Genomic DNA, 26,476 nt, shown 5'->3' with positions numbered 1-26,476 from the left:
ACAACATTTAGCCATAGAAATCAAGTCAAAACTGAGAGGCTGGAACAGAATGTAATTTACAGATCTGATAATCCTGCCAAACTCTCCAACCTAATCCATCATGGAAAACAGATGATAAAGATGATGATATAACTGTTCAGACTTTAATGAAACCTTTAAAAAGCTATTACTCATTATATATTCTAATGAATGCTCAAAATTAAGTAGTAGTATTTAGAACTGTTGAAACTCCTGGTCCAGTCTCTGAGATGTTCCAATCTCTGAATTAGAGTTAGAAACTTTTATTTGGGGTGAATTTTTTTTTTTACGTATTATTCAAATATTTCAGGAGAAGATACCTCTTAAAGCTGCCATAGACTCCACATTGAAGAAATATTTTGAAAACTATCACAGAAGTCAAAAACGAAAAAAAAAAAAAAAAATGGAAAATTGAAAGTAACTTAGAATATTTGACTTTGTTGATGAGGAAAACTTTCTCATTATATAAGAAAAGTTATTAACATGATGTATCTAAAATAAATACCTGTTGAGCACTGGGATCAAGGTAATCAACTTCCCAACCATCAAAATTGATGGCCTTGTACCAGAATTAGAAAGAATGTGATGTGTCTATCTGAACTAACAGTGAAGTAATGGTACCATAGGAAGACAAACACTATATAATATGGAGAAGAGAGTAAAGGGCAGAAATGATTGCTAAAAGTTGGCAGGAACCAAAGAAGAAGATAATGCAAAACTAACAAAAGATCTTGGACTAAGAACAAAGGTAAGAATCTGTTGGGAAGGTATAATTTTTTCCAAAAGGCTCCACTCTTACTACATGGAATGGTAATGATGTATGGTGTGGTGTTGGTGTTCAAGGTGATGCATTCGATCTGATTCAAGCTCATTTATGATAAAAGTTATATGTACACACACACACACACACACACACACATGCACGCACACATGTAGTTTATTGGATTTGATAAACTTTCATTCCGCTCGCTTTATATATGTACGCATCCTCTGTGAGTGTATTCATGTGCATGGGTATGTATATTTACTTAAATATGTATACAAACATATATACATACATGCACAAACACACACACACACACACACATATGTATATATATATATATGTATACATATATATATATGTATATATATATATATATATATCTATATGCATATATATACATGTATCTCTCCCTCTCTCTCTCTCCCTCTCTCTCTCTCCCTCTCTCTCTCTCCCTATCTCTCTCTCTCTCTCTCTCTCTCTCTCTCTCTATATATATATATATATATATATATATATATCGGTATGAATACATGCACGTCATAAAATTATTTGATGTAAGTCTATATCATAAATATGCATGTACCAACACATACCCGCACACACATACACACACATGCGCATGTATGCAGTATTCATATAGATGGATGTGTGTGTGTGTGTGTGTGTGTGTGTCCTGTATGTATTATATGTCTTAATAATAATTTAAAATTTCAACTTGCTAAATTTGCTCATCTTTTTCTGATAAATTTATTTTACATTCCTGTTATTGATATTTTAGGGAATTTATATTAACTCTAAAGCTTAAAGAAGGGATAGCTTTATTAAAAGTCTATTCAAATCTCTTTTTAATAAATTTATAAAATTTCACTGTTGTTACAAGATATACATACATATACATACACATACATACGCGAATACATACACATATATGTATATATATAATATATATGTAGACACACATATATATATGTATGTATTTATGTATGTGTGTGTATATATATATATATATATATATATATATATAAATTTTCTTTTTAATTTACAAATCAAAGCACATTTTCTAAGGAAACTCCCAGGTATTTTCATCAGATGCAATCAAAATATAGCCAAGAGCTCTCATGCATGCTAAATAAGGTGAGAAAGAAAAGGTTTTCATATAAATCGTTGGCGATATATTTTTCACTAACTTAATATGTGATAAATTTAATTTTTTTTTAACAAAAATTATATGTTGTTTAGTATAATCATGTCAGTAAATATATAAGGGTTAGGTTATAGAAAAGAAACGAAAATATACACTTGATTCATAAATTGAAAAACATGTGTTTCTGTATGTATTTCTGTATGTATGAGTGTGTTGATATAAACTTACTTGAAGAGATGGTAGGTCTGGAGCAAAGAATGCCCCAGGATTCTTGACTGTCGTATTACTGGCCAGTGAATTTGCAGAACCTTTACTCGTTGGATCTGCTCCATCAAGGGAAAAGCTGACCTCCTTTTTGTGTTTTTGACGGTCCGAATCTGGAGAACTGTCAGACTTGCGTCGAGCATCTTCATGCATCTTTGCAGGATAGCGGCGCCGATTTTGGTCTACTTTTTTAATTATACATATTGTAATGACTATGCATGTGGCTAGGACAACTGTCACAGCAGCAAGGACAATGACTATTGTCAAATTTCTTTCGCCATCGGGAGTACCATTTCCATAAGGAAGCTCTGTACTGTTGCTCAAAATCATCATTACTATTAGAATAGCAGATGTACTTTTTGGTGGCTTCCCATGGTCTTTAACAACTATTGGTAATTTATAGGATTTGCTGAATATTCTTATATCACTGTCTTTAATAAGCATTATTTCCCCAGAAGTATGGTTAATTCTGAAAAGACCAGCTGTTTCAGGGGTACTTTTGAGGAAATAGGATAACATTGCATTTTCCCCCTCATCATCATCTAGAGCTATCACTCGTGAAATAGGTCGGTCAACTGGAGTCATATCGTAAATCACTGAAATGGTATTGTTGGTATCGGATGGGTAAATAATATACGGGTAGTTATCATTGACGTCATCAACAATTACAGTGACATTTGTTGAGGAACTCAATGGTTTTTTGCCATGGTCAGCGGCAACAACAAGAAAGTCATATCTCTGACCTTTCATGCGGCTTAATCTGGCTTTAGTCTTTAAAACACCATCAGTGACCATAAAAAGTTGAGGAGCTTCATAGTTCTTTGAAATCCAATACCTAATCCGACCATTTTCTCCATGATCTAAATCTTGAGCATCAACTCTCCCAATAAACGTAAATGGTTCTTGGTCTTCCTTCACGTGAAATTTGTAATACCCTCTTTTGAACTGGGGTGCTTCATCATTAATATCTAGAATATTTAAATGAACAGTGGCAGTTCCTGTAAGAGGAGGACTACCAGAATCTATTGCTAAAACTCTGAATTTAATCTCAGCATTTTGTTCTCTATCAAATTGTTTATTCGCAGTTATAACACCAGTCCGATGGTCAATGTTAAACCAAGAGTGAGCATCGTGATGAAGTTCGTAATGTATCTCTGAATTGATTCCAGTATCGTTATCCTTGGCAGTGACTTTCGTTACATAATCATGAAAATTATTATTCTCTGTAATTGGGGTTTTGATCAAAGTTTGTTCAAATACTGGTGGATTGTCATTTTTATCTGCGACAATGACTAAAAAACTTTTCTCGCTGTGAAGCTGTGGGGTACCATGGTCATGACATCGGATGCTCACATTGTGAACGGAGGTCTTTTCAAAGTCTAGAGGTTTTGCAACAACAACTTTATAGGTTTTAATAGAAAATATCTGCAGACTGAAATGGTGATCATTGACAGAACAACTGACATTTCCATTTTGGTCTTGATCTCGATCGTTAATTGATACGTGGGCAATAAACTTACCCTTGGATGCAGACTCAGACACATTAGCCGCATAACCAAGTGACAGGAGATTGATTATTATTTCAGGTTTATTATCATTCACATCAACTACATAGACATTGACTGAAGCAGTTGATGACTGGACGATAGCACCGTGATCATAAGCTATGACATTGAAGGAATATCTAGGTCTATCTTCATAATCAACTCTGCTAATTAGATGAATTTCTCCTGTTGTTTGATTAACATCAAAAATTTCTTTAATTTTCGAAGATGTTCTGTGATGAAGTTTATATCCTACTTGGCCATTTGGACCTGAATCTAAGTCTTCAGCGTGTAATGTAAGAATTGTCGATAATATGGAGCGATTTTCATGTATATAAACAGTATAAGATTTTTTATCAAACTTAGGGGCATTATCATTAGCGTCAAGTACAGTTATATTTACAACTACATTACCACTTCTTTGAGGAGTGCCATTATCTTTGGCTACAATAACTAACTGGTAAAAGTCCTGTTCTTCATGGTCTAATTTCTGTTTCAACTGCAAGCCATCTAAAAAGCCATTCTCTTGAAGTAATGTAAACTTATCTCGATCGTTTAAAAGTATATAGTATTTAATGGAATTGTCGATTCCTGTATCTAAGTCATAGGCGTCCTCAATTGGGAATTTCGTATTAGCAGGAGTTGATTCACTGATTTCAAGAGCAATTTCATCTTTATCAAATAATGGGGCATTATCATTTATGTCATCGATATTTATTTTTATATTCATCATATCAAGAAAACGTGGATCGGATGAAGACTGTACGGCGACACTCACAGTTACAATACAGGTGTGACCCCCAATATCATTATCACAGATATGTTCTCGATCAATCGGTACAGCAGTAGTTATAATACCTGAGTTTGTCCCAATATGGAAAAGGTTTGTGTATTGGTTCCCTTGCGTTAGAAATTTGAACAAGTAGTCACCATGCGTGGGGCGAGTAAAAGCTTTGGCAACATTTCCAACATATGTGCCTTCGGCGGTTTCTTCTAAAACATGAAAATTTAACTCACGTAATGCTGAAGCAAACAACTGTAGGCCCCAGAAAATGAGGGAAAAGGAGATGAACTTAACAGACATATTATTGCACATATAGATAAAAATGATAGTGATGATATTTTGTTGTATTATCGCAAAGAAAAGGTTTCACTTTGCGCACAATGACAAAGAAAAATAGAAGAGCCAGTGGTATTGTTCAAACTTCCTTGATCCATGAGCCAAAGAGTTCATCAAACTCTGGAAAGAAATAGAAAAAAAAAATAATAAGTTGAGTAAAGAAAAAGTAAATAGTTACAATAAGTTTCAAATAAAATAAGTTTATCAAGTTTTATCAAATAATGATCAATAAATGATAAAAAAAATTTCATGATTTCTAACATTTGGTTTGAGACTAAAAATGTGTTTAGTGTTGAGAAGAGAGTAGAATACAACTAAACAACCTCTTTCTGAAATATCATCCAATGAGGACTTAATAAATTAAGTACTGCCTCCTTGTGTGGTTATCAGAGCTGGTAATCTCACATTCCACAAGACGAAGGGAATTTTGTAATTCTAGAAAGCTAGAGAGCTCATTTGTAAAATCGTAAAATATCCTAGATACTTCCTTAGGATTTGGTAACTATTTCACTGTATTTGGCTAAATACAATTTTCTTCTAGACAGACGGATTAATTTTACTCATCTCTGATTATTCTGTTATGATCGACAACAGTAAAACAAGTGGGTGGGATATTTGTCCAGGAAATAAACTGCTGGACTGTTTAGCTTTTGGACAAAACATGTAATTCTATATTGAATCCCTTTCGATACCAAGTTTCTTTTGAAATACATTGTTTTTGTTTCAATTAATTTTGAAAATGATAAAGAATTTAGAAAATAACTTTGTATCATAACCTCCTGGACTAATGAATTTAACAGGAGCATGAGCTTGATTCCTATGCACGAGAGCTCATGCTCTTGTTAGATTCATTGGTTCAAGGGAGGAGCTTTGATAAAGGAGACATACAATGAGGACGAAACACTGCAGTGTTGCAAAGTGTCTTTTATGGAAACACATTTCCCTCAAGGGGGTAGATGTTCTCCAATGACAAATAAATACAGATAAGAAAGAAAGAAATCCAGTCTGCACATTCAAATCTGTCAGAGCATGTTAAGACTGTTGAATAAACACAATATCTTTATTTTCAAATTATGGAAATGGAGCTTAATGCAGCCCTCTGGCTTGTTGGATCCCGTCAAGTTGTCCGACCCTTGCCAGTATGGGAAACACGTTAAATGGTGATGATGATGATGATGATGATGATGATGATGATGACAGGGATAATGATGATGACAGGGATGATGATGATGACAGGGATGATGATGATGACTATGAAGATGATAATTATGAAGACGACGATGATGATGGCAATGATGATGATGATGGTGATGATTATGAAATAATTCTTCTTTTTCAATTCGATATGTTACAAATAAACTTTTCCATTACTTGTCTCTTTTTATTTATTTATTATTATTTTTTTTTCTTTTCTTTTTCTAAATCATAAACAGATTAAGCTAAAAATCATTTGTGAGATGAAATACATTAAAGAATACTTCAGAAACAATCTGCATTATTTTTTTTTTTGTTCTCAATTATTTCTAAATTAAATATATTTTGAAACTAAATATAAAGACATTCTCCCATTTTGATGTTTAAAGTTGAAATAATATTACAATAGAACATGACGAAGTTTAATAAACAAGAAAAATAAAAAAGAAACGGTTGAAATATTTATATAAAGTTTCTGGAGAATATTTTACTCTTGATATTTCATAGAATTTAAACGAAATTAATCAGAGCAAACAGGTTTCTTTGCCGTCTTCCCCCTGCCCTTCCACCTCACACTTTATTGAAATATAATACTTTGTTAACAGCTATAGAGAAATATTCTGCAAAAATAAGAAAGTCATGATAAATCTACTTTATACTGAATTAAGTTTCAAAGTTTCCTGTTGGACAGTTTTATCAGATGTCTATTGTTTTCTATTATTGTTAACACAGGAAATAAAATGAAGAGTGAAAAGAATTTTAATAGAGGACATTATAGTGTTGAGAATATAATAGCTAAGACTTGAAAAATAATGAGATGCACAAATTTCTAGGAAAAAATCTCCAGCGTGAAAACAAACAAAAAGAAAAATGAAGCCAAAAAGAAAAAGAAAAAAAAAACATAAAAAATCATAAAAGAGTGGTTTGGACGCTTTTGATGAAAGTATAAATGCCTGTCATTTTGGTGTAAAGCCTCTAAAGACGTATTTGTGCGTGTTTCATTTATGTATGAAATATTTTAAACATTAAATGATTAAATCATTATGTTATATAAATAAATCAATGAATTAATAAGCAAATTAATAAATAAATCTAATATATATTAATTAACAAGTTTCAAAATTTGGTTAAGACAGGGATCAATGAAGCCAGGAGGTAGGGAGGAAAAAATGACTTTGATGCCAGCAACTAAACATTTAATCATCATCATCATCATCATCGTTTAACGTCCGCTTTCCATGCTAGCATGGGTTGGACGATTTGACTGAGGACTGGTGAAACCGGATGGCAACACCAGGCTCCAGTCTGATTTGGCAGAGTTTCTACAGCTGGATGCCCTTCCTAACGCCAACCACTCAGAGAGTGTAGTGGGTGCTTTTACGTGTCACCCGCACGAAAACGGCCACGCTCGAAATGGTGTCTTTTATGTGCCACCCGCACAAGCCAGTCCAGGGGCACTGGCAACGATCTCGCTCGAAAATCCTACAGGAGCCAGTCAGGCGGTACTGGCAACGGCCACGCTCAAAATGGTGCATCTCATGTGCCACCCGCACAAGAACCAGTCCAGGGGCACTGGCAACGATCTTACTTGGCTTGCCGGGTCTTCTCACGCACAGCCCATTTCCAAAGGTCTCGGTCCGTAGTCATCGCCTCGGTGAGGCCCAATGTACGAAGGTCTTGCCTCACCACCTCAGCCCAGGTCTTCCTGGGCCTACCTCTTCCACGGGTTCCCTCAACTGTTAGGGTGTGGCACTTTTTCACGCAGCTATCCTCCTCCATTCTCACCACATGTCCATACCAGCGCAATCGTCTCTCTTGCACGCCACAACTGATGCTTCTAATGTTCAGCTTTTCTCTCAAGATACTTACACTCTGACGGGTATTCACATTGACATTACACATCCAACGGAGCATACTGGCTTCATTCCTTGCGAGCTTACGTATGTCCTCAGCAGTTACAGCCCATGTTTCACTGCCATGTAGCATGGTTGTTCGTACGCATGCGTCATACAGTCTGCCTTTTACTCTGAGTGAGAGTCCCTTTGTCGCCAGCAGGGGTAAGAGCTCTCTAAACTTTGCCCAGGCTATTCTTATTCTAGCAGCTACACTTTCAGCGCACCCACCCCCACTACTAACTTGGTCGCCCAGATAGCGGAAGCTATCGACTACCTCTAGTTTTTCACCCTGGAATGAGATAGAAGTTGTTTCCTGTTTGTTTGCAGTCTTTATTGCACCTGAACATCTGCCACAAACAAAAACTAACTTGCTAGTTAACCTGCCTTTGATGTTGCTGCACCTCTTATGTGTCCATAGCTTGCACCGGGTACATCTTATAGAGTTACTACCTACTCCTTTTCTACATACTGAGCAGGGCCATCTACCTGAAGGGGTTTGTGTTTTATCTACCTTCCTACTTATTAGGATTTTGGTTTTAGCTAGGTTGACTCTAAGGCCCTTCAGTTCTAGACCTTGCTTCCACACCTGAAACTTCTCCTCTAGTTCTGATAGTGACTCCGCAATTAGGGCAAGGTCATCAGCATAGAGGAGCTCCCAGGGGCAACCTGTCTTGAACTCCTCTGTGATTGCCTGGAGGACTATGGTAAATAATAGGGGGCTGAGGACGGAACCTTGGTGGACCCCTACCTCTACCCGGAATTCATTGCTGTACTCATTTCCAACCCTCACCTTACTGGCCGCATCTCTGTACATGGCTCGCACAGCTCTCACTAGCCATTCTTCTATCCCAAGTTTCCTCATTGACCACCAGATAAGGGATCGGGGGACCCTGTCAAAGGCTTTCTCCATGTCAACGAAAGCCAGGTACAGAGGTTTATCCTTAGCTAGGTATTTCTCTTGCAACTGTCTCACTAGAAATAAGGCATCAGTAGTGCTTTTACCTGGCACGAACCCAAACTGCATCTCATCTAAATTGATTCGCTCCCTAATTAGTTGGGCTATGACCCTCTCTGTAACTTTCATAACCTGATCTAACAGCTTGATGCCTCTGTAATTATTTGTATCTAAAGCGTCCCCTTTACCTTTGTAGCAGTTGACTATGATGCTGCTACACCAGTCATAGGGTATGACTCCTTCGTGTATCACCTGGTTCGTAATACGGGTGACTAGGCTATAGCCAACACTGCCAGATATTTTGAGCATCTCTGCAGTGATTCCTGATGGGCCGGGGGCTTTCCCGGTCTTCATACTCTTAATTGCTTTATCTACCCTGGTACTATCAACTCGGATAGCTGGTCCCTCTATTGGGTCGACATAAGGCAGGCTCTCTTTCTCCCATTCATTCTCTTTATTAAGCAATCTATCGTAGTGGCATCTCCAGACCTCTTTCTTTGCATCCTCATTTAATGCAAGCGTACCATCATCCATGCGAACACATTTCTCTCCTACAACATCACTATTCTCTCTCCTACACTGTCTTGCAACCCGAAATACCTCGAGTCTTTGGTCCTCACGGCGCAGAACATTGGCAAATCTTTCCTTATCTGCTTCCCCTCTGGCTAAATAAACCTGTCGCCTAGCCTCCCTTCTGGCACATTGGTACAATTCCCTGCTACCACCGTTCTTCCAGTCCTTCCAAGCTTGTTTCTTTTGTCTAATAGCCCTGTCTACCTCCTTGTTCCACCACCACGTTACTCTGGGTTGGGAGGGGACCTTACACCACCCACAAATCTGGTCGGTGGCTTTCAACAGGTTGTCCCGCAGAAATCTCCAATTGTCTTCCACGTTGTATGATGCTATATCCCCTTCTATTTCGTTAAATGCTTCAAGTAACTTGTCTCTAAGTCTCTGTCCGTTTGCAGGGTCTTTAAGCTTCCACACCCTTCTTCTCCAAGCCTGTCTAATTCTGGGCACCCATTTTGCCTTGATCCCAAAGTCGCTAACTACTAATCTATGTTGTGGGGTACATTCTTCGCCAGGGTAGGTTTTGGCATTTATAAGCCGCCCTCTTTCCCTATTTCTGGCGAGGATGTAGTCGATTTGGCTAGAGTGTCTGCCGGAGCGGTAGGTGACTAGGTGACTGGCAGGTTTCCTGAAGTTGGTATTGCAGACCATAAGATTGGTTGCATCACAGAACTCCAGCAGTCTGGTTCCCTCCTCGTTGCGGGAACCGAAGCCATAGCCTCCATGTATGCCATGGAAGCCCCCAGCACGACGTCCGACATGACCGTTGAAGTCTCCAGCCACAAAGAGAAGGTCCCTGTCACTCGTCGACGAGGTAGTTTGCAAGAGGGTGTCATAGAATTGGTCTTTCAGACCATCTGGTAGCCCAGGTTGAGGTGCATAGGCTGAGATGACAGTAGCTAATCTATGATGAAGCACTAGTCTGATCTTAAGTACTCTGTCACTTACTCTAACGACCTCGATTACCTTATCCACCCATTTCTCCGCTAGAAGTATTCCTACGCCCCCGACCCGGTCAGTGTTCCCTGCCCAGAAAATCTTGTACCTGTGTTCTTTGCCTGTGAGGAACCTTGCAGAACCTCCTCTCCATCTTACTTCCTGGATGCAGCACATATCTACGCATCTCCGTTCAAGCATCTCAACAATTTCACCAGATCTACCTTTCAGCGTGCCGACGTTGAGAGTGCCAATCCTAACAGTATGGGTGTTGGGGGTGTGGGCCTGTAGCCTGGGAAGAGGAAAAGCAGTGTCGTGTACCTGAGAAAATAATAATGATGATGATAATAATAATAATCCTTTCCTTTCTACTATGGGTACAAGGCCTGACATTTTTGGGGAAGGGACCAGTCAGTTAGATCAATCCCACTATGCAATTGGTACTTAATTTATCGACCTTGAAAGAATGAAAGGCAAAATCGACCTCGAATAGTTCCTGCCTATTGGACAAAATCATGAATGTTATTTCTTTCTTGTATAAAACACGTCTGGGCTGGTGATTGATCAATAAACTGGTTGGGGGTTGGTGACAGGAAGAGCATCCAGCTATAAAACAACTCTGCTTTAACATACTCTCATCTGATTCCTCTAAACATGGAAAGGTGAATGTTAAGAGGACGATGATCATAAAGATGATGATGAGGATGATGGCGATCATGATGATGATGATGATGAGAATGATGATGGTGATGGTGATGATGACGATGATGATGGCGATGGTGATGACAATGATGATAACAGTGATGATGACGACGATGATGATAATGATGATGACGATGACAATGATGATGATGATGATGATGATGACAACAACGACAATGACAATAATGATGAAATTTCATACAGGATGAAAATGAGGAGAATAATGATGCTGATAGTGATGTTGATGATGAAGATGAAGATGAAGAGGATGAAGTGGATGAAGGGGATGAAGGGGATGAAGGGGATGAGGAGGGGGAGAATGGGTGATTATGACTATGATAAAGCATAATAAATAAATAGGACGGCTCACAAGAAAGTGAATTTTAGGATAGAAGTGAATTTAATTCCTTTGATATTAGACACATGGTCGTTAATAGAAATATTTTTACATTCTATTTACAGTGCAAGATATAAACAAATTCAATATCAGTTATTTTAAAGTATGACGATTCCATTCCATTCCATTCCTTCCTTCCTTCCTTTCTTTCTTTCTTTCTTTCTTTGTGTTGTTGTTGTTATTATTATTATTATATGCAGAATTTCTATTTCAAGATTTTAATGAGCTTCAAGACATGTTTAAGAGTTGTAAAGAGCATTAACGTTGTTGAAAAAAATATAAGTTTCGAGATTATTATCCTCCTCTGATGTATATATATGCAAACATACATACGTACATGCATACACACACACACACACACACACACACACACACACACACACACACACACACAATCATATATATATATATATATAAATACAATATAATATATGTATATAAAATATATATATATATATATATATATATATATATATATATATATATACATATACATATATATATATATATATATATATATATATATATATATATATATATATATATATATATATATACATATATATATGTGTGTGTGTGTGTATATATATATATTTGCTGAAAGCAGATTTCCTTAAAAATTTATGGTTTTCATGATTTAAAACAAAAGTTCTTCATGTTACATAAATTATTATTACATCAGCACTAGTTTCCTCATCAAGTAGACTGGAAAACCAGATTATCACCACCACCACCATCATCAACACCACCTCCAACAACAACAATAACACAATAGTTTTCATAGCATAGTTGGTGGAACTAACAGCTAAGTTACTTGCAGCACTTGATATATTGAATTTGGTTAAGAAGTTCAGTTTGTTAACCGCTGGGTTTCAGGTTCAGTCCTGCAACATGGTGCATTGGGGAAAAGTGACCATATTATAGATATATGTTTGTGTATGTGGAGGTGCATACTCTCATCTGATTCCTCTGAACATGGAAAGGTGAATGTTAAGAGGATGATGATCATAAAATTCTATCAACCCAATTAGAAATAGATTCATGTTCCTCAAATTAATTACCAATATTGACTGATTTTCTTGTGTATATGTGTATGTGTGAATGCATAGGTATATGTATATGTGGTATGTGCATAGTGTGTGTGTGTGTGTGTGTGTGTGTGTGTGTGTGTGTGTGTGTGCGGTGTGTGTGTGTGTGCAATCCAAGGAGAGTAAATTAAGTTGTCATAGTGATTCTCTACACATTCCCATATTAATTTAATTCAAAGATTTTCTAAGAAAAGGTTTATTCTATCACCTTGGCTCTCCTGATTCCATGCTCTCCTCTTCCACGCTCCACCTGGATCCCTTCAAGTGTTGATGAATAACAAAATGGACGGGTTTTGACAATGGTTCAGATTTCTTAGTCAAAACCACAAAAAAAACAACCCTTTCTGGTTTACAGTTTGTTTAAAAGTGTTCTAGAGTGTAAATGAGAAGAGTAAATAAAATGAAAATAAAAATAAAATACTTTAACATAAAAATAATAAAAGATAATAACAACGAAGCCAAGGAGAAGGAGAATGGAATAAGAAGGTGAAAAGGAAACAGGGTCTGTGAAATGTCCCTTAGGTTGGAAGACCCTCCCCCCTCCTGGTATTCACAGAACAGTGGGTGGGCATTTTATTTCTATTCCTTTCACACTACTGTGGGGAGGTTGAAATCCCCAGAATTAATGACAACCAAACTCGATTTCTTGTTTTGTTTTTGTAAAGATCCAATTAAGTTATACAGGAAGGAAGTTCACCATAAAAGTAAAGCAAAGCAAAATACGGCCAAGCTTTCAATGTCATTAGAGAAGGAAAGGGCCAACTAGCTTTTGGACAGACAGATAGGTAGGCTCCACCTACCCTCCTAACTCTAAGCAGGGATAATAGGGATAGCAAAAGGAAAGGGTCATTCGCTTGATTTGTTTATATTATACTGGAGCAAACTGTATTGGACAAATAAACAAGTTATTTTACTGTTAATAGATAATAGTGTTTTTTTGTTGTTGTTATCAGTTGATTGGCATTTATTTTTGGTAAAACAAACACCCAGCTGTCAGTTGTTGAGGGATAGAAATAGTCTGGTACTAATGGGGAAAGAAAGGAAGAGGTTTTCCTTCAATACAACAGTAGCAGAAGACATGGTTAATTTCAGAGTTATCAAAGAAATCACTCAATTGTCAAGATAGCAGATTTGAAATTTAAAACAAGATGTAAAGTGGAAATGATAAATATTGTATAATTCCAGAATACAATGAGTTCGAATGAATGGAAGGATAAGAAACTCCCCAAGATACTCTGTGGGTGTTTCTATATTAAGTTAGTATGAAGGAACAGATAGGAAACTCACAGAATACTCCGTAGTGTTTATGTATAAAATTCAGAGGTTCTCAACATGGGTGGTACATGTATGTATACATGCATGTGTATAAGAATGAATGGTTCTGTCTGTCTGTCTGTCTGTCACTGTCTCTGTCTCTGTCTCTCTCACACACACTATCTGTCTATGTAATTAGAGAGACAAGTAAATAGATAGGTCGATACATAGACAGAAAGAAAGAAAGAATAAAGAAAGATAGATAGATAGATAGATAGATAGATAGATAGATAGATAGATAGATAGATAGATAGATAGATATTTTAGTCAATCAATATGAATGTTATATATTTCAGTCAATTTATTTCAGAAAATCTCATTTCAATTTTAACAGCTTCTTTGTAGTTCATTAAAAAGGTAAATAAATTCTGACAAGTTAAATAGATTTCTTCATTTTTCCCCTTATTTATATCTCAAGGGTCTGGAATATCATTTGATTTAATAAACAGATAGTATCTATTGCCTCATATCACTGGCCTCATTTAAAATATTAATTTAAATTGCTTTCATGAGTTGGTGGAAAAGACCAGGTGATACTATAAATTCTTGGTTCATAGGCATTCTTTGTTTGAAATTGATAACTTTAACTCTTTTAGTACCAAACCTGCCTGAGACATTCCCGAGTTCTATGATATAAAATTACAGTTTTAACCCTTTTGTTACCATATTTCTGTTGAGATGCTCTGTGTTTTTTTTTCTCAATTAATTTCAAACATAAAGAATTTAGTAAAATAACTTAGTTATCATTAAGCTAGTGTTAGGAACATAAATTGTGACTAAGGTTTTGTCAAAGACTTTTAATTCTAAACTTATGAAAACAAGACATTTGTACTACAGAGCCAGAGGTGGTTTCAGTCAGGTTGGTATCAAAAATGTTAAAGTGATCCAAATTAAAACATCTCATCAAATCTTACATTAATTTATATTCCAAGCGACACCTTAATAACTTTTGGCACAAGGCCAGTAATTAACAGGGGTTAGTCAATTACATTAACCCCAGTATCTGACTGGTATTTCATTTTATCAACCCCAAAAGGATGAAAAGCAAAGTTGAACTTGGCTCCATTTGAACTCAGAATGTAAAGAACTGAAAGAAAGTCTGCTAAGCATTTTGTCCAACATGTTCATAATTCTTCCAGCCGGCCATGCTTCATGAGCTTAGCAATAATTGTTTTACTAAATTCTTCATTATTTCCAAAATTAACTGTAAAACTTACAGTGTATTTCAACAGAAATACTGTAACAAAAGGATTGAAATAGGAAAGGATTAGATTGTTAAGCTTTCAAATAGGAAAGGACTAGGTTTATTAATACAGTGTGTGTATAACTGACTTTAATATTGGACAGAAGAGAGAGCTGTGCTTTTGTTTTTGGAAAGAGACTATATAAACTTTATACAACACGATCATCATTATTTAACACTAGCTGACCCTGTGCCATCAAAATTGATGGCTAATTGTAGCATTTTATATATAAATAAGGTAGAAAATAAAGTACATAATAATCACACATACAAACATTCACATACTTCCCTAGTACATGCATACACATACACACATATACTCACACAGAGTTGAAACACTGATTTTTTTCACCCCTTCCTTCCTTATTCATCAAGCACCTCTTCCTTTCACACATTGGTCAACATGTAGTTATAGCAGAAGACACTTACTGAAGGTGCCACACAATGGAAATTGAACCCAAGACCACATGGTTAGGAAGCAAGCTTTTTAACCATAGAGCCACATAACCATACAGCCACACCTAATTAATTGTGTTTAGAAATGATTCTGCATTTCCTGTTTTCGTTTTAGAACAGAACTATTTTAATAATTAGGAAAATTTCTATAAAAAGATACCATAAAATGACATAAGAGAAGATTTGTGAAAAATTCAATTTTTTTCAATTTTTATGTTGTTTTATGTTGGCAAGCAATTGTTTAGTAAATGTCTTTTTTTTTTTTGAAATTACATAAAAATCATCAAGTTTTGGAATTAGTGGTGAAATATTACATCTACATAATACTAAATGAACAAATTAATTCCAATCTATTGTAACCAAAAATTTCGATAATTAATTCAATGAAAATAAAAATTAGTTTCTTTCTTTTTTTACTATTTATTTGTTTGTTTATCCCTCTGGGCAAAAAGATATGGTAAGAATGTCTGAAAGAAAAATTTGACTTAAAGATGTGTCAACAGGTAAAATCTCCACAGACTTTCATATATAACCATACATACACACACAAACACACACATGCATATATATGTTTGTATATATGCATATATACATATATGTATATATATATATATATATATATATATATATATATATATATATATATATATATATATATATATATACACTAATACTTGTGTAAATAGACTAATGTGCATGCATACATTTATTTTTAAGAATATATATGTCTATTTAAAATATTTTCATATTGCATGTAAGAATGTTTATATGGTATAGCCTGGACTGGAATTTCTGTTAATTGAAAAATTTACATAAATTCCTATTGACTGAAGCCAAGACTTAAACCGTGAAGGTTAACGACCAAAGTGTTGAAATAAGCCTGGTAAACTAATTGCTGAAATTAGTCCTGTTGCTACAAGGAATGCTGGAGACAATTTCTATTTGCATTTGAAACCCCCAAGATACCTTACCATATTAGCCTCAGCAAGGTAAAATTAGATTTTAGTAATTGGTTGTTATTAGAGAAATTTTGTAACAAGAATTTACCGAAGCAAGGACATAAATCTCAAAATGTATGTCAAATCACTTGTGAGGTCTCTCACGAGTGCTACTTATTTCTTTCTTAGGCAATGTGGTCACATGTAACTGCAAAGACTTGGCGGTGTGTCTCTAATATTACAAAACCAATAAAAACTAAAGAATGCTACTGGTAACATGGAAACCAGTACAACCTGTTGGATGGTTGGGTCATTGGTGACTAGACTGGCACCCCTACTAGGCTTGCCTGGTGAGGAGGGTTGCTAGAAACCCAGCAGAACCGTAAACAAGACTTGTTGAAGAGACAGATAAACCTAAAGTAGGTAAAGTTACCTTCTTGAGTCATACTGATTCATAAGGGCTGATTTCCCGGTTTCACGGCATATATATTCCCCACCTGGATGGGACGCTAGTCCTTTGCAGGATTAACTCACTTTTGCCAGCTGAGTGGACAGGAACAATGTGAATTGAAGTGTTTTGCTGAAGAACACAATGCATTGCCCAGATCAGGAATCGAAAACACAATTTTATGATCATGGGGCCAACACCCTAAACACTAAGCCACATACCTCTGCACAGATGAACCTAGTGTAGGTTTAGCAAATATCTAACAGTAGCACAGGCCCTTAGAAATTCCGGATTGGTATCTGGCATGCTGGAAGACCACTGGGAGTGAGGCACCCATCCCTTAACTTTTATTAAAGCATGTCTCTAGAACCAACTTCAAAACTAGGCTATGTCTGCTCTGATAATCAGCAAAGAATTGGTCAGTGGATCCTCTGTGACTGTTGACAATCAATGGCAAGATGAGGTGCTAAGAATCACTCTATTCTAAAGTGTGTATCCATGTGACTGGGGACCACATGTGAACCTGTGAACCTGTATTCTCACCGAAACTATGAACATGAGCATCCTATCATTCTAAAACCATATAGGATGACATAATATCTAATATGTCCATTCTTTTGTAACACAGTAGGATACGATTTTAGGAAGATTTAGCTGCTATCTTTAGCAGGTAGAGCAACCACTTAGAGGTTCACTAATCATTGTTTTCCTATCAGGTACAATGTTATTGGAAAAATAAATCAATAACCAATCAATTCTAATAATAGGTTAAGATGGTTGACACTTCTCATTTGCAATGTCTTCATACTCTGGTGGAATAATTTACCATTTTTATTTCTATGAGTTCCAACTGTAATTATGCTAAACACAGAATGGAATTAAGAAGATTTCTTTTTTAAGCAACGTGGTCACAAGTAACTGCAAAGATTCAGCAGTGTTTCTGTGACATAATGGCACCAATAAAAACCAAAAAATTCTTAGATAATCAATACCAGCCATAAGAAAGCTTGCCCTGGAAGCTGAGTGAAAAGCACAACATAACATGTTTATAGTTTATCCTAAAGAATGTGTTGAGAAGTATTCCAATCAAAACATTGATCGAATGAAACCGTAACAGGTTGGCAGAGAATATGTAGGACAAACTATAAAAATAAAAGTTCAAACAGAAACAAAAAAAAAAAAGAAGAGATAAAATATGGTCGTAGAATGCTACATGTAGATAGGAATGCTGCATGTACATAAGAATGCTACATGTCAGTGTTAAAGGATAAACGTTGGTGAGGAATACTCTCACTGATTTATATTTTTGCCTGTAGATGTTCTTTGTTTTGGTGTAAAAGAACCATTGTCGATGTTGGCGTCATTGTAATCCTCCTTCCCTGCTTTCTCCTCCTCATCCTCATCCTCGTCATCATCATCATCATCATCAGCAGCAGCATTCTCATTATTAACACTGTCATTGTTGTTATTGTTATGATTGTCGTTTTCCCCTGTTGCTGTTTGTCATAGTTATGCGTATGTATGTATGTATGTATGCCTGCATGTATGTATGTATGTGTGTATGTGTGTATGTATGTATGTGTGTATGTATGTATGTATGCCTGCATGTATGTATGTCTGTGTGTATGTATGTATGTATGTGTGTATGTGTGTATGTATGTATGTATGTATGTGTGTATGTGTGTATGTATGTATACACACACACACACACACACACACACACACACACACATATATATATATATATATACACACACACTCAGTACTGCACCTCCATTGATGGGTTTCAGGACTGCATTTTATGTTCCAGAATCTGCTTTGGAAAGATTTCTACAAACTGATGCCCTTTCCTAATACCAACCATTTTAGAATGTGCAGTGGGTACTGTTTTCCATGCCACCAGCACTAATGAAGTGACCACACAGTTTTCAGGACTACCAGCCTTGAGGGGGGCAGATTTATACAAGAAGATAAGGATTATGAGAGAAGGGGCAGGGATAAAACAGCTTTCTTGCTGTAGAGGAGACACACGACTACTCATGTTTTAGGAAAACGGTGTGGGAGTGATTGGGTGGATTTGGAAAGAGATATAAATAATGATGATGATGCATCTAGGTGAACCCTGAAGATACAAAATGAGTAGAAGTGGATGGTTGGAGGTTGCTAGTGGATATTCTCTATTCTTACACAGTATAAGCTATTTATGCATTATATGCTAGCTTTTGGAATTATTATTCCTTTATATTTCATATGTATACATTTTATCTCTTTATCTATATGTATTCTTTATTTTACTTTAAACATTATGTTTATATCATATCACATTCTTATTTCATTATATGGAAAACATACTTTTATTTTTCTGTTCATTTTATCATTTTATTGTGAATACTACATTGATATTATATCTACCTTTCAAACAAATAATGTTTTCATCGCATATCCACTTATACGTTTCAAAATGTATATATAATTTTATTATAGACTATCATTATTTATTCGTATACATCTTACTTCAGCTATGTCATCTCATTATTTCTATCCATAAATTATATTAAATCTTAATATTTCATTTTATATTGCTTTTTCCATTCTTCAATATGTATATTCTCAACAATTGTTTCCCTATTTTCAGTTATTATCTCTCTCTCTCTCTCTTTCTCCCTGTTTTTTTCTCTAGCTTATTTTATGAAAAAAATATCTGAATGTAGCCTAAAATATGTGATCTGTGCAGAACCAAGACATCTTCCTACATCAATAAAAATGGTTGCAATTAACTTTCATTTCCTACAAACACTATAGAATTCTTCTCCATTGATGTTTACATTATTTCTCATTTCTCAGAAAGAAATAAGCTTTTCAGGGTGGGTGGGTGGGGGAACAGGCAAACATGTATTTTTTGTTTGGAATCTCATTCAGCACCCTTCCTTATCCACACACAAAAACAACACAACTGAAACTTTAAATAAAAGTAATGCTTTTCTATTTCAATACAGACCATCAACTTTGTTTTGTCTTTGTTTGGTTGTGATTATCTTTTTAGTGACAGCAAATACTTTGTCCATGTTTACCAGGACAAATGTTTTATTTCAAGAGATGAAGAGCAGATAAGAAGTGAGCATATATGAGCGAGTGAGTGTAGATATGTGTGTGTGTACATGGATGTATATACATGACTGAGAGCAGATTCAACACTGCATGTTCGAGTGGGTTGGTGTGTTTAGCGAATGTGTGCAAGTTGTTACTCTAGGTTTCTCATTCCAGTTCCTCAACCATCAGAGAACCAGGAACAAGAAACTCCAAGTATCAACTCAAACAGACTCAGCTGTGCATAGAAATTATTCCACCAAATCTACCATATTGAGTTCTTTCTTTCATTTAGTTGCATTTCACACAAGTGTGTTGCCTCTATAGATAAAGTTGTCCTTGGAGGGATTTGAACTGAGAACATGCAGAATTAAAACAAGTACTGCAAAGTATTCTATCCAATGCTGTAATGACTCTGCCAATTCACCTTCCTGATTTATGATGACAAGGATGTATCTATCTTTACTATTTTGATACTATATCATCATTACTAGCAATGATGAGGCAGCAAGCTGGCATAATCGTTAGCACGCTTATCGGTATTTTGTTTGTTGTTACTTTCTGAGTTCAAATTCTGCTGAGGTCGACTTTGCCTTTCATCCTTTCAGGATCGATAAATTAAGTACCAGTGAAACACTGGTTCGATGTAACCGACCAGACCCCTTCCCAAAGTTTCAGGCCTTGTGCCTATAAAAGAAAGGATTATTATTAGCAAAGACAGTTTAGAATTGGATGTGATGTATTTTGTATTCTATCTTATGAGTTTCAGGTTATCGGGATCATCAGCCTTGTTGCTGGTGTACCATTGGTTCATGTAATATGTTTTATGTGTGGCTTACATATATTCTATAGGAATAGTGGTCTGATGTGCTCACTGCATTCTACAGGATTTTGTATTGATCTATGGTTTCTATATACATATACTTACACTCAAATATAGACATATACATACAAACACAACTACATCTTTTATAATAATTATTATTGACTTAAGAAAAGTAAGCATCCTTCAGGGAAGTGCTCAATGCATTAAACAAATATAGAGCTTTTATATAATTATTTATAAAAAAAAACACAAAAGATTTTATATATGTGTATGTGTGTGCGTGTGTGTGTGTGTGTGTGTGTGTGTGTGTATGCATGCATATATTTTTATGAATAAACATTTACAAAATGTCAGCCATTTTTATTAGTGGGTCTGCAATTTGTTTTATGGAAACTCCAACTGAAATTCTAAGAGTGTTCCATACATTTTAGAATATTTTCTTGCTTGGCAGTTTCTTTCCACAAACCATGAACTGCTCAATTTGGAGAAGGTGGTTTTTTTTCAGTTCACCAACAGGAACTTATCCATATGTTCACATACCCTGGTAATTTCAGATTTGGAATTCGGCAGTGTGATGGAGTTCTTATATCTGTTGAACTGTCCAACCCACACCAGTATGGAAAACAGGCATTTAGTGACGATAATGATGATGATGATGACGACAACGATAATGATGATGACGATAATGATAGTGATGATGATGATTGTGGTGGCGATGCTAACAATGATGATGATGATGATGATGATGATGATGATGATGATGTTTCATTAAAAGCAAACAGAAAATCCTACTCAGTAACAGTCATGTGATCAAAGATTAAAGGAAAGAGAGAGAGAGAGGGGGTAAGTTGTAACTTTGACCCTAAAACCTTCACCTCCAAGTTTAAAGGAATAATTATGTGGAATGTGTATACATCTCTTTCTGATGGTCTGTTGACATGGCATGAGTTTAGTTTACTTCTTATTGTAGCTGTACAGAGAGAGAGAGAGAGAGAGAGAGAGAGAGAGAGAGAGAGAGAGAGAGAGAGAGAGAGAGAGAGAGAGAGAGAGAGAGAGAGAGAGAGAGAGAGAGAGAGAGAGCAAATAAAGAAGTAACAGTTTAAAAAACACAAATATAACAGTCCTTACAACAATATCTGTGCAGTGTGATAGTGACAGTGAGAGAACAATGAATCCTGTATTGAAGACAACCAGGACAATGGAAAATATTGTCCATTGTCTTCTAATGCCATTATTTGTTTTCAAAGATATTAACAGCAATATTGAGCAAATATTTCGATTTTTCTTCAACAAATATACAAATAATTTCTGCCTCAGTTTCGTGTTTGGCACATTCATTGTAGTTTACATTGTTTACCTTTATTATTATTATTATTATTATTATTATTAAAAAAAAATTTTTTTTCATGTGAAGGCATGTGACTTACTGGTTAGAGTGTTGCCCTTAAGATCTAGCAATGGTGGGTTCGAATATTGAATTGAGTGGCACATTGTGTTTGTGAGCAAAACACTCCATTTCAAGTTGCCCCAGTCCACTTAACTGTAAACAGGCACACCCTGCGATGGACTAGCTTTCTGATCAGATGGAGTGTTGATCTGCTCACCTAGCCAGCATCATTTGAAAGCTAACCCAATACAAAGTGCATTGTAACCAGCGGTGTATAACAACATCCACTAGTCTGATCAATAACATAATTGATCATTTAATACCAACTACAGTTTAAGTGAAGACATGTGGTCTGGTGGTTAGAGTGTTGGAGTCATGATCATTAGGTTTGTTGGTTCAATTCTTGAATTGGGTAGCATGTTGCATCTTTCAACAATGCACTTAATCTCGGGATGCAATCTATTTGTATTGAATTAATAAATAATAATTGATGTAAGTCAATTGTTGTTCATCGAATTTTTCTTCAATTTTCTGTCTTCCTTAAATTTTGATTCTTCATAAACTCATGCTTATCTTTGTCTTTACTTATAATATATGAGCATAATATGCTAGCATATGTATGCCTATGTTTAAGCATAGGTAATATACCGGTAGTGTATCGGATACTTCTATCCCTTAGACGGTTACATTAACCTCTAACTCAGTTAATCTCAAATATATATATATATATATATATATATATATATATATATACACACACATATATATACATGTGTCTGTGCATGTGTGCGTGTGTGTATATATATAAATATATATATATATATATATATATATATATATATATATATATATATGACAAATAAGGATAAACACAAGTTTATTTTATAGTCCCTTTGTGTGTTTTACCATTCTGGTTTTTTGGGACCCTTCATTAGGTGTTCCGAGTGCATTTAAGTACTCAACCACAATAGATCATTAGGGAAACACTTTAATGTATTAAGTTACAGATAACTATGTTCCTATATATATGGTGTCTGTGTGTTTTGGGTGCACAGTCCATTATAGCCAAAACAGCTGTAAGCCTTTGAAGGTGATTATGTAGTTCCTTTTCTTTTGTCATTCATTTATTAACTGATACCATGCTTTGTATTTATTTTCTGATTCATACCAAACACTGGAGTTAAGGATATGAGGAGTTTAGTAAAACTGTGCATTGTAGGTATTTGGAAAAACAGAATTGATCCCTCTGTCCGTCCATTCGTCCATCCGTCAGTCCATTTGTCTGTCTGTCCATTTGTCTGTCTGTCTATCTATTTATCTGTAGTGATGTACATGTATATAATAGATATCGACTTATCTATACAAGTATAAAATATATCACATGCAGACATGGGCATGTTTGTGCATGTATATATACGTTTACTAAGCATCATACGTAGACATGCTTGTTTTTCCTGATATTTGAAATTTAGATATATTGACAGCATGTTCACACCTGCACAAATGCATGCCTACATACCTGGAAAATCTCAGTACAATATATTTATCAACATGTACATCTTCATCATCATCATCATCATCATCATCTTTTAACATCAGTGTGACAGTGAAAGAAAGAGAAATGATGGTGGTGGTGGTGGTGGTGGGGAGAGGAGACAGAATGAGAAAGTGGTAAGCATGGAACAGTCAAGACAGATAAATTAAATGATTTGTTAGTCTCTTTCTGATTTAGTTATGTTCTCGCACCAGACAATGCTAAAAATTGAAAAAAAAAAAAAAAAATTAATGAAATAAAAAATTACTACAAACAATTGTACTTACAATCCTCTGGCTAAGTGTGCTAATACATACCCACACATATGAATACATGGGTGTACATATATATATATATATATATATCCACATATATATAATAATATCTATATCTATCTATCTATCTATCTATTTATATATGTATGTATATATATATATATATATATATATATATATATATATATATATATATATATATATATATATATATATGTATATATATATATATATATATATATATATATATATATATATATATAATTTATGCATGTATATACATCCACAAGTATATACAAATTCATGCATATACACACACACACACACACACACATATATATATATATGCATGTATATATATATATAGACATATTTCCAGACTTGCAACATGCAACTGCATTTACATTGTGTGTATATATATATATATATATATATATATATATATATATATGATACAGTTATATACCTGTATATATACAGGTAAATATATATATATATATATATTTACACCTGTAGATTATGCATGTTTTGAAGCAGGTTTAATAGAGAGGTCTGTCTACGGTGCGCTATTGTGTGAAAGAACAGTAATAAGAAAATAATTTGTTTTTGTTAAAACGTTTTTTTTTTTTTATATAAACCAACTTAGAAGTACTAAGTGAGTTGGTATTTTACTGAAAATAAAGAAAATCTTGAATGCAGAATAGCTGTGGAAACAACTTGGAAAATTGGGTGAATACTCTTAGAAGATGGAAAAAGGGGCCAGCCAGATGCTATAGAGAATTGAACCCTGATCCTCTCAAATTTCATCTTAGTACTCTATGCCATTAAGCTAAATGAGCTGTGACTTTTTTTTACGAAATGTAATGGTTGGTTAGTAAGATATTAGCAAATGTGTTTCATGAGAAATCAATTCATACTTAATTATTATTAGTAATCATTTTTCTGTTATTATCACACTTCTACTATCGACATTGACTGAGCCATTAATTGGATTACAACATTACCTGAACAATTACTAATCACACCTGGACTATTGTCTTCAATTACTTTCACACCTAGGCTGCCTCCTGTCTTCATTGACTCAACAATTAGCATCATACCTGGATTGCTGTTTATTTTTACGGAACTATTACCTGAATTATGATCTACATTGACTGAGACTGAACAATTACTATCATACCTGGACTACTGTGTTCGTTTGCATTTACACCTGTAGTACCTTCTCTCAATTGTCTGAACAATTAGTATCATACCTAGACTATTGTCCTCAATCATTGTCATCCTTGGAATATTGGCTTTCTATATTAATGCAAACATTAGTCATACCTGGATTAATTGAAAAATCATTGTCATACCTGGATTGTTGTCTGTCCATATTGATTGAAAAATTACAGTCACACTTGGACTGTTGTTCTAAATTGACTGAAATATCATTGTCATGCCTGACCTATGGCTTGTATATACTAACTGAATAATTAGTATCATACCTGGACTACTGTCTTCATTTAAACTCACACCTGTAGTACTGTCTCTATATATTGTTTGAACAATTCGTGTCCTACGTGGACTACTGCCTATGTTGATGGGAAAATTAGTCATACCTGGACTAACTGAAAAATCAGTCATACTTGGATTATTGTCATTCTATACTGATTGCAAAATTACAGTCATACCTGGACTATTGTTTTTCTAAATTGACTGAAATATCAGTGTAACACCTGTGCTATTGCCTGTTTATATTGACTGAATAATTAGTATCATAACTCAAGCAGACAGAAGAACAATACAAAATACTAATGACAGTCTATTCTACTCTCGGCACAAGGCCCGAAATTTTGGGGGAGGTGGCCAGTTGATTAGAGCTAAGTAGTGTTAAAGCATTAGCAATTGCATAGCTGGTGCTCCAGTATGGCCATAACCTTCAGACTGAAACAAATAATGTTTCGCCCTATTAGATCTCATCAGCATAAGGCACAGTCTCACAAAACCTGCCAATCAGTCGACACAGATTTTGTTGTCATCGATTTTTTTTCAACTGTCACCACCACCACCACCACCACTACTACTACTACCACCGCCTCCATCCTCCTCCCCCTCCTTCTCGTCATCTTCTTCACTGTGGTATATATGGAAGGCTTCTACCAGACAGTTGCTGTCTGCCAAACTTCATTTGCAAAATACATCAATCAACCAAAAGGAAAATACTGGTGCACTCAGGACCAAGAAGAAAACTTTTGCTCAATGTATCATTTGGTGGGATCGATCCTGGAACTATGAGACAGCAAAATAAATTTGTTAACCACACACAACCATACCATACTTAAATATGTAACCTAATATCTTTTTATTTCTTTTCACTTGTGATTCCATGAAAA

At 35.2% G+C, this 26,476-nt stretch overlaps 1 protein-coding gene across 50 annotated transcripts in view; it reads right to left on the bottom strand.

The window, feature by feature from the left end:
- Positions 1 to 26,476, bottom strand: part of LOC106872422 (protocadherin gamma-A3) — a 430,239-nt gene that overhangs the window by 104,719 nt on the left and 299,044 nt on the right. For 40 of the 50 annotated variants that reach the window (XR_016243938.1, XR_016243944.1, XR_016243945.1 and 37 more), the window contains one exon: positions 2,157 to 4,976. Coding sequence is in view for 28 of the 50 variants with exons in the window: in XM_089361416.1 (XP_089217542.1) it covers positions 2,157 to 4,832 (2,676 nt within the window). In the remaining 22 variants the exon portion in view is untranslated. Of the gene's footprint in view, positions 1 to 2,156; positions 4,977 to 12,801; positions 12,965 to 26,476 lie in introns of all 50 variants that reach the window. The other 10 variants (XR_016243939.1, XR_016243950.1, XR_016243954.1 and 7 more) reach the window with 1 other exon arrangement.

This window comes from Octopus bimaculoides, chromosome 13 (assembly GCF_046866305.1).
Source record: "Octopus bimaculoides isolate indiv1 chromosome 13, ASM4686630v1, whole genome shotgun sequence".
Classification (NCBI taxonomy): domain Eukaryota; kingdom Metazoa; phylum Mollusca; class Cephalopoda; order Octopoda; family Octopodidae; genus Octopus; species Octopus bimaculoides.
This window is presented reverse-complemented; position numbering and strand designations above follow the sequence as displayed.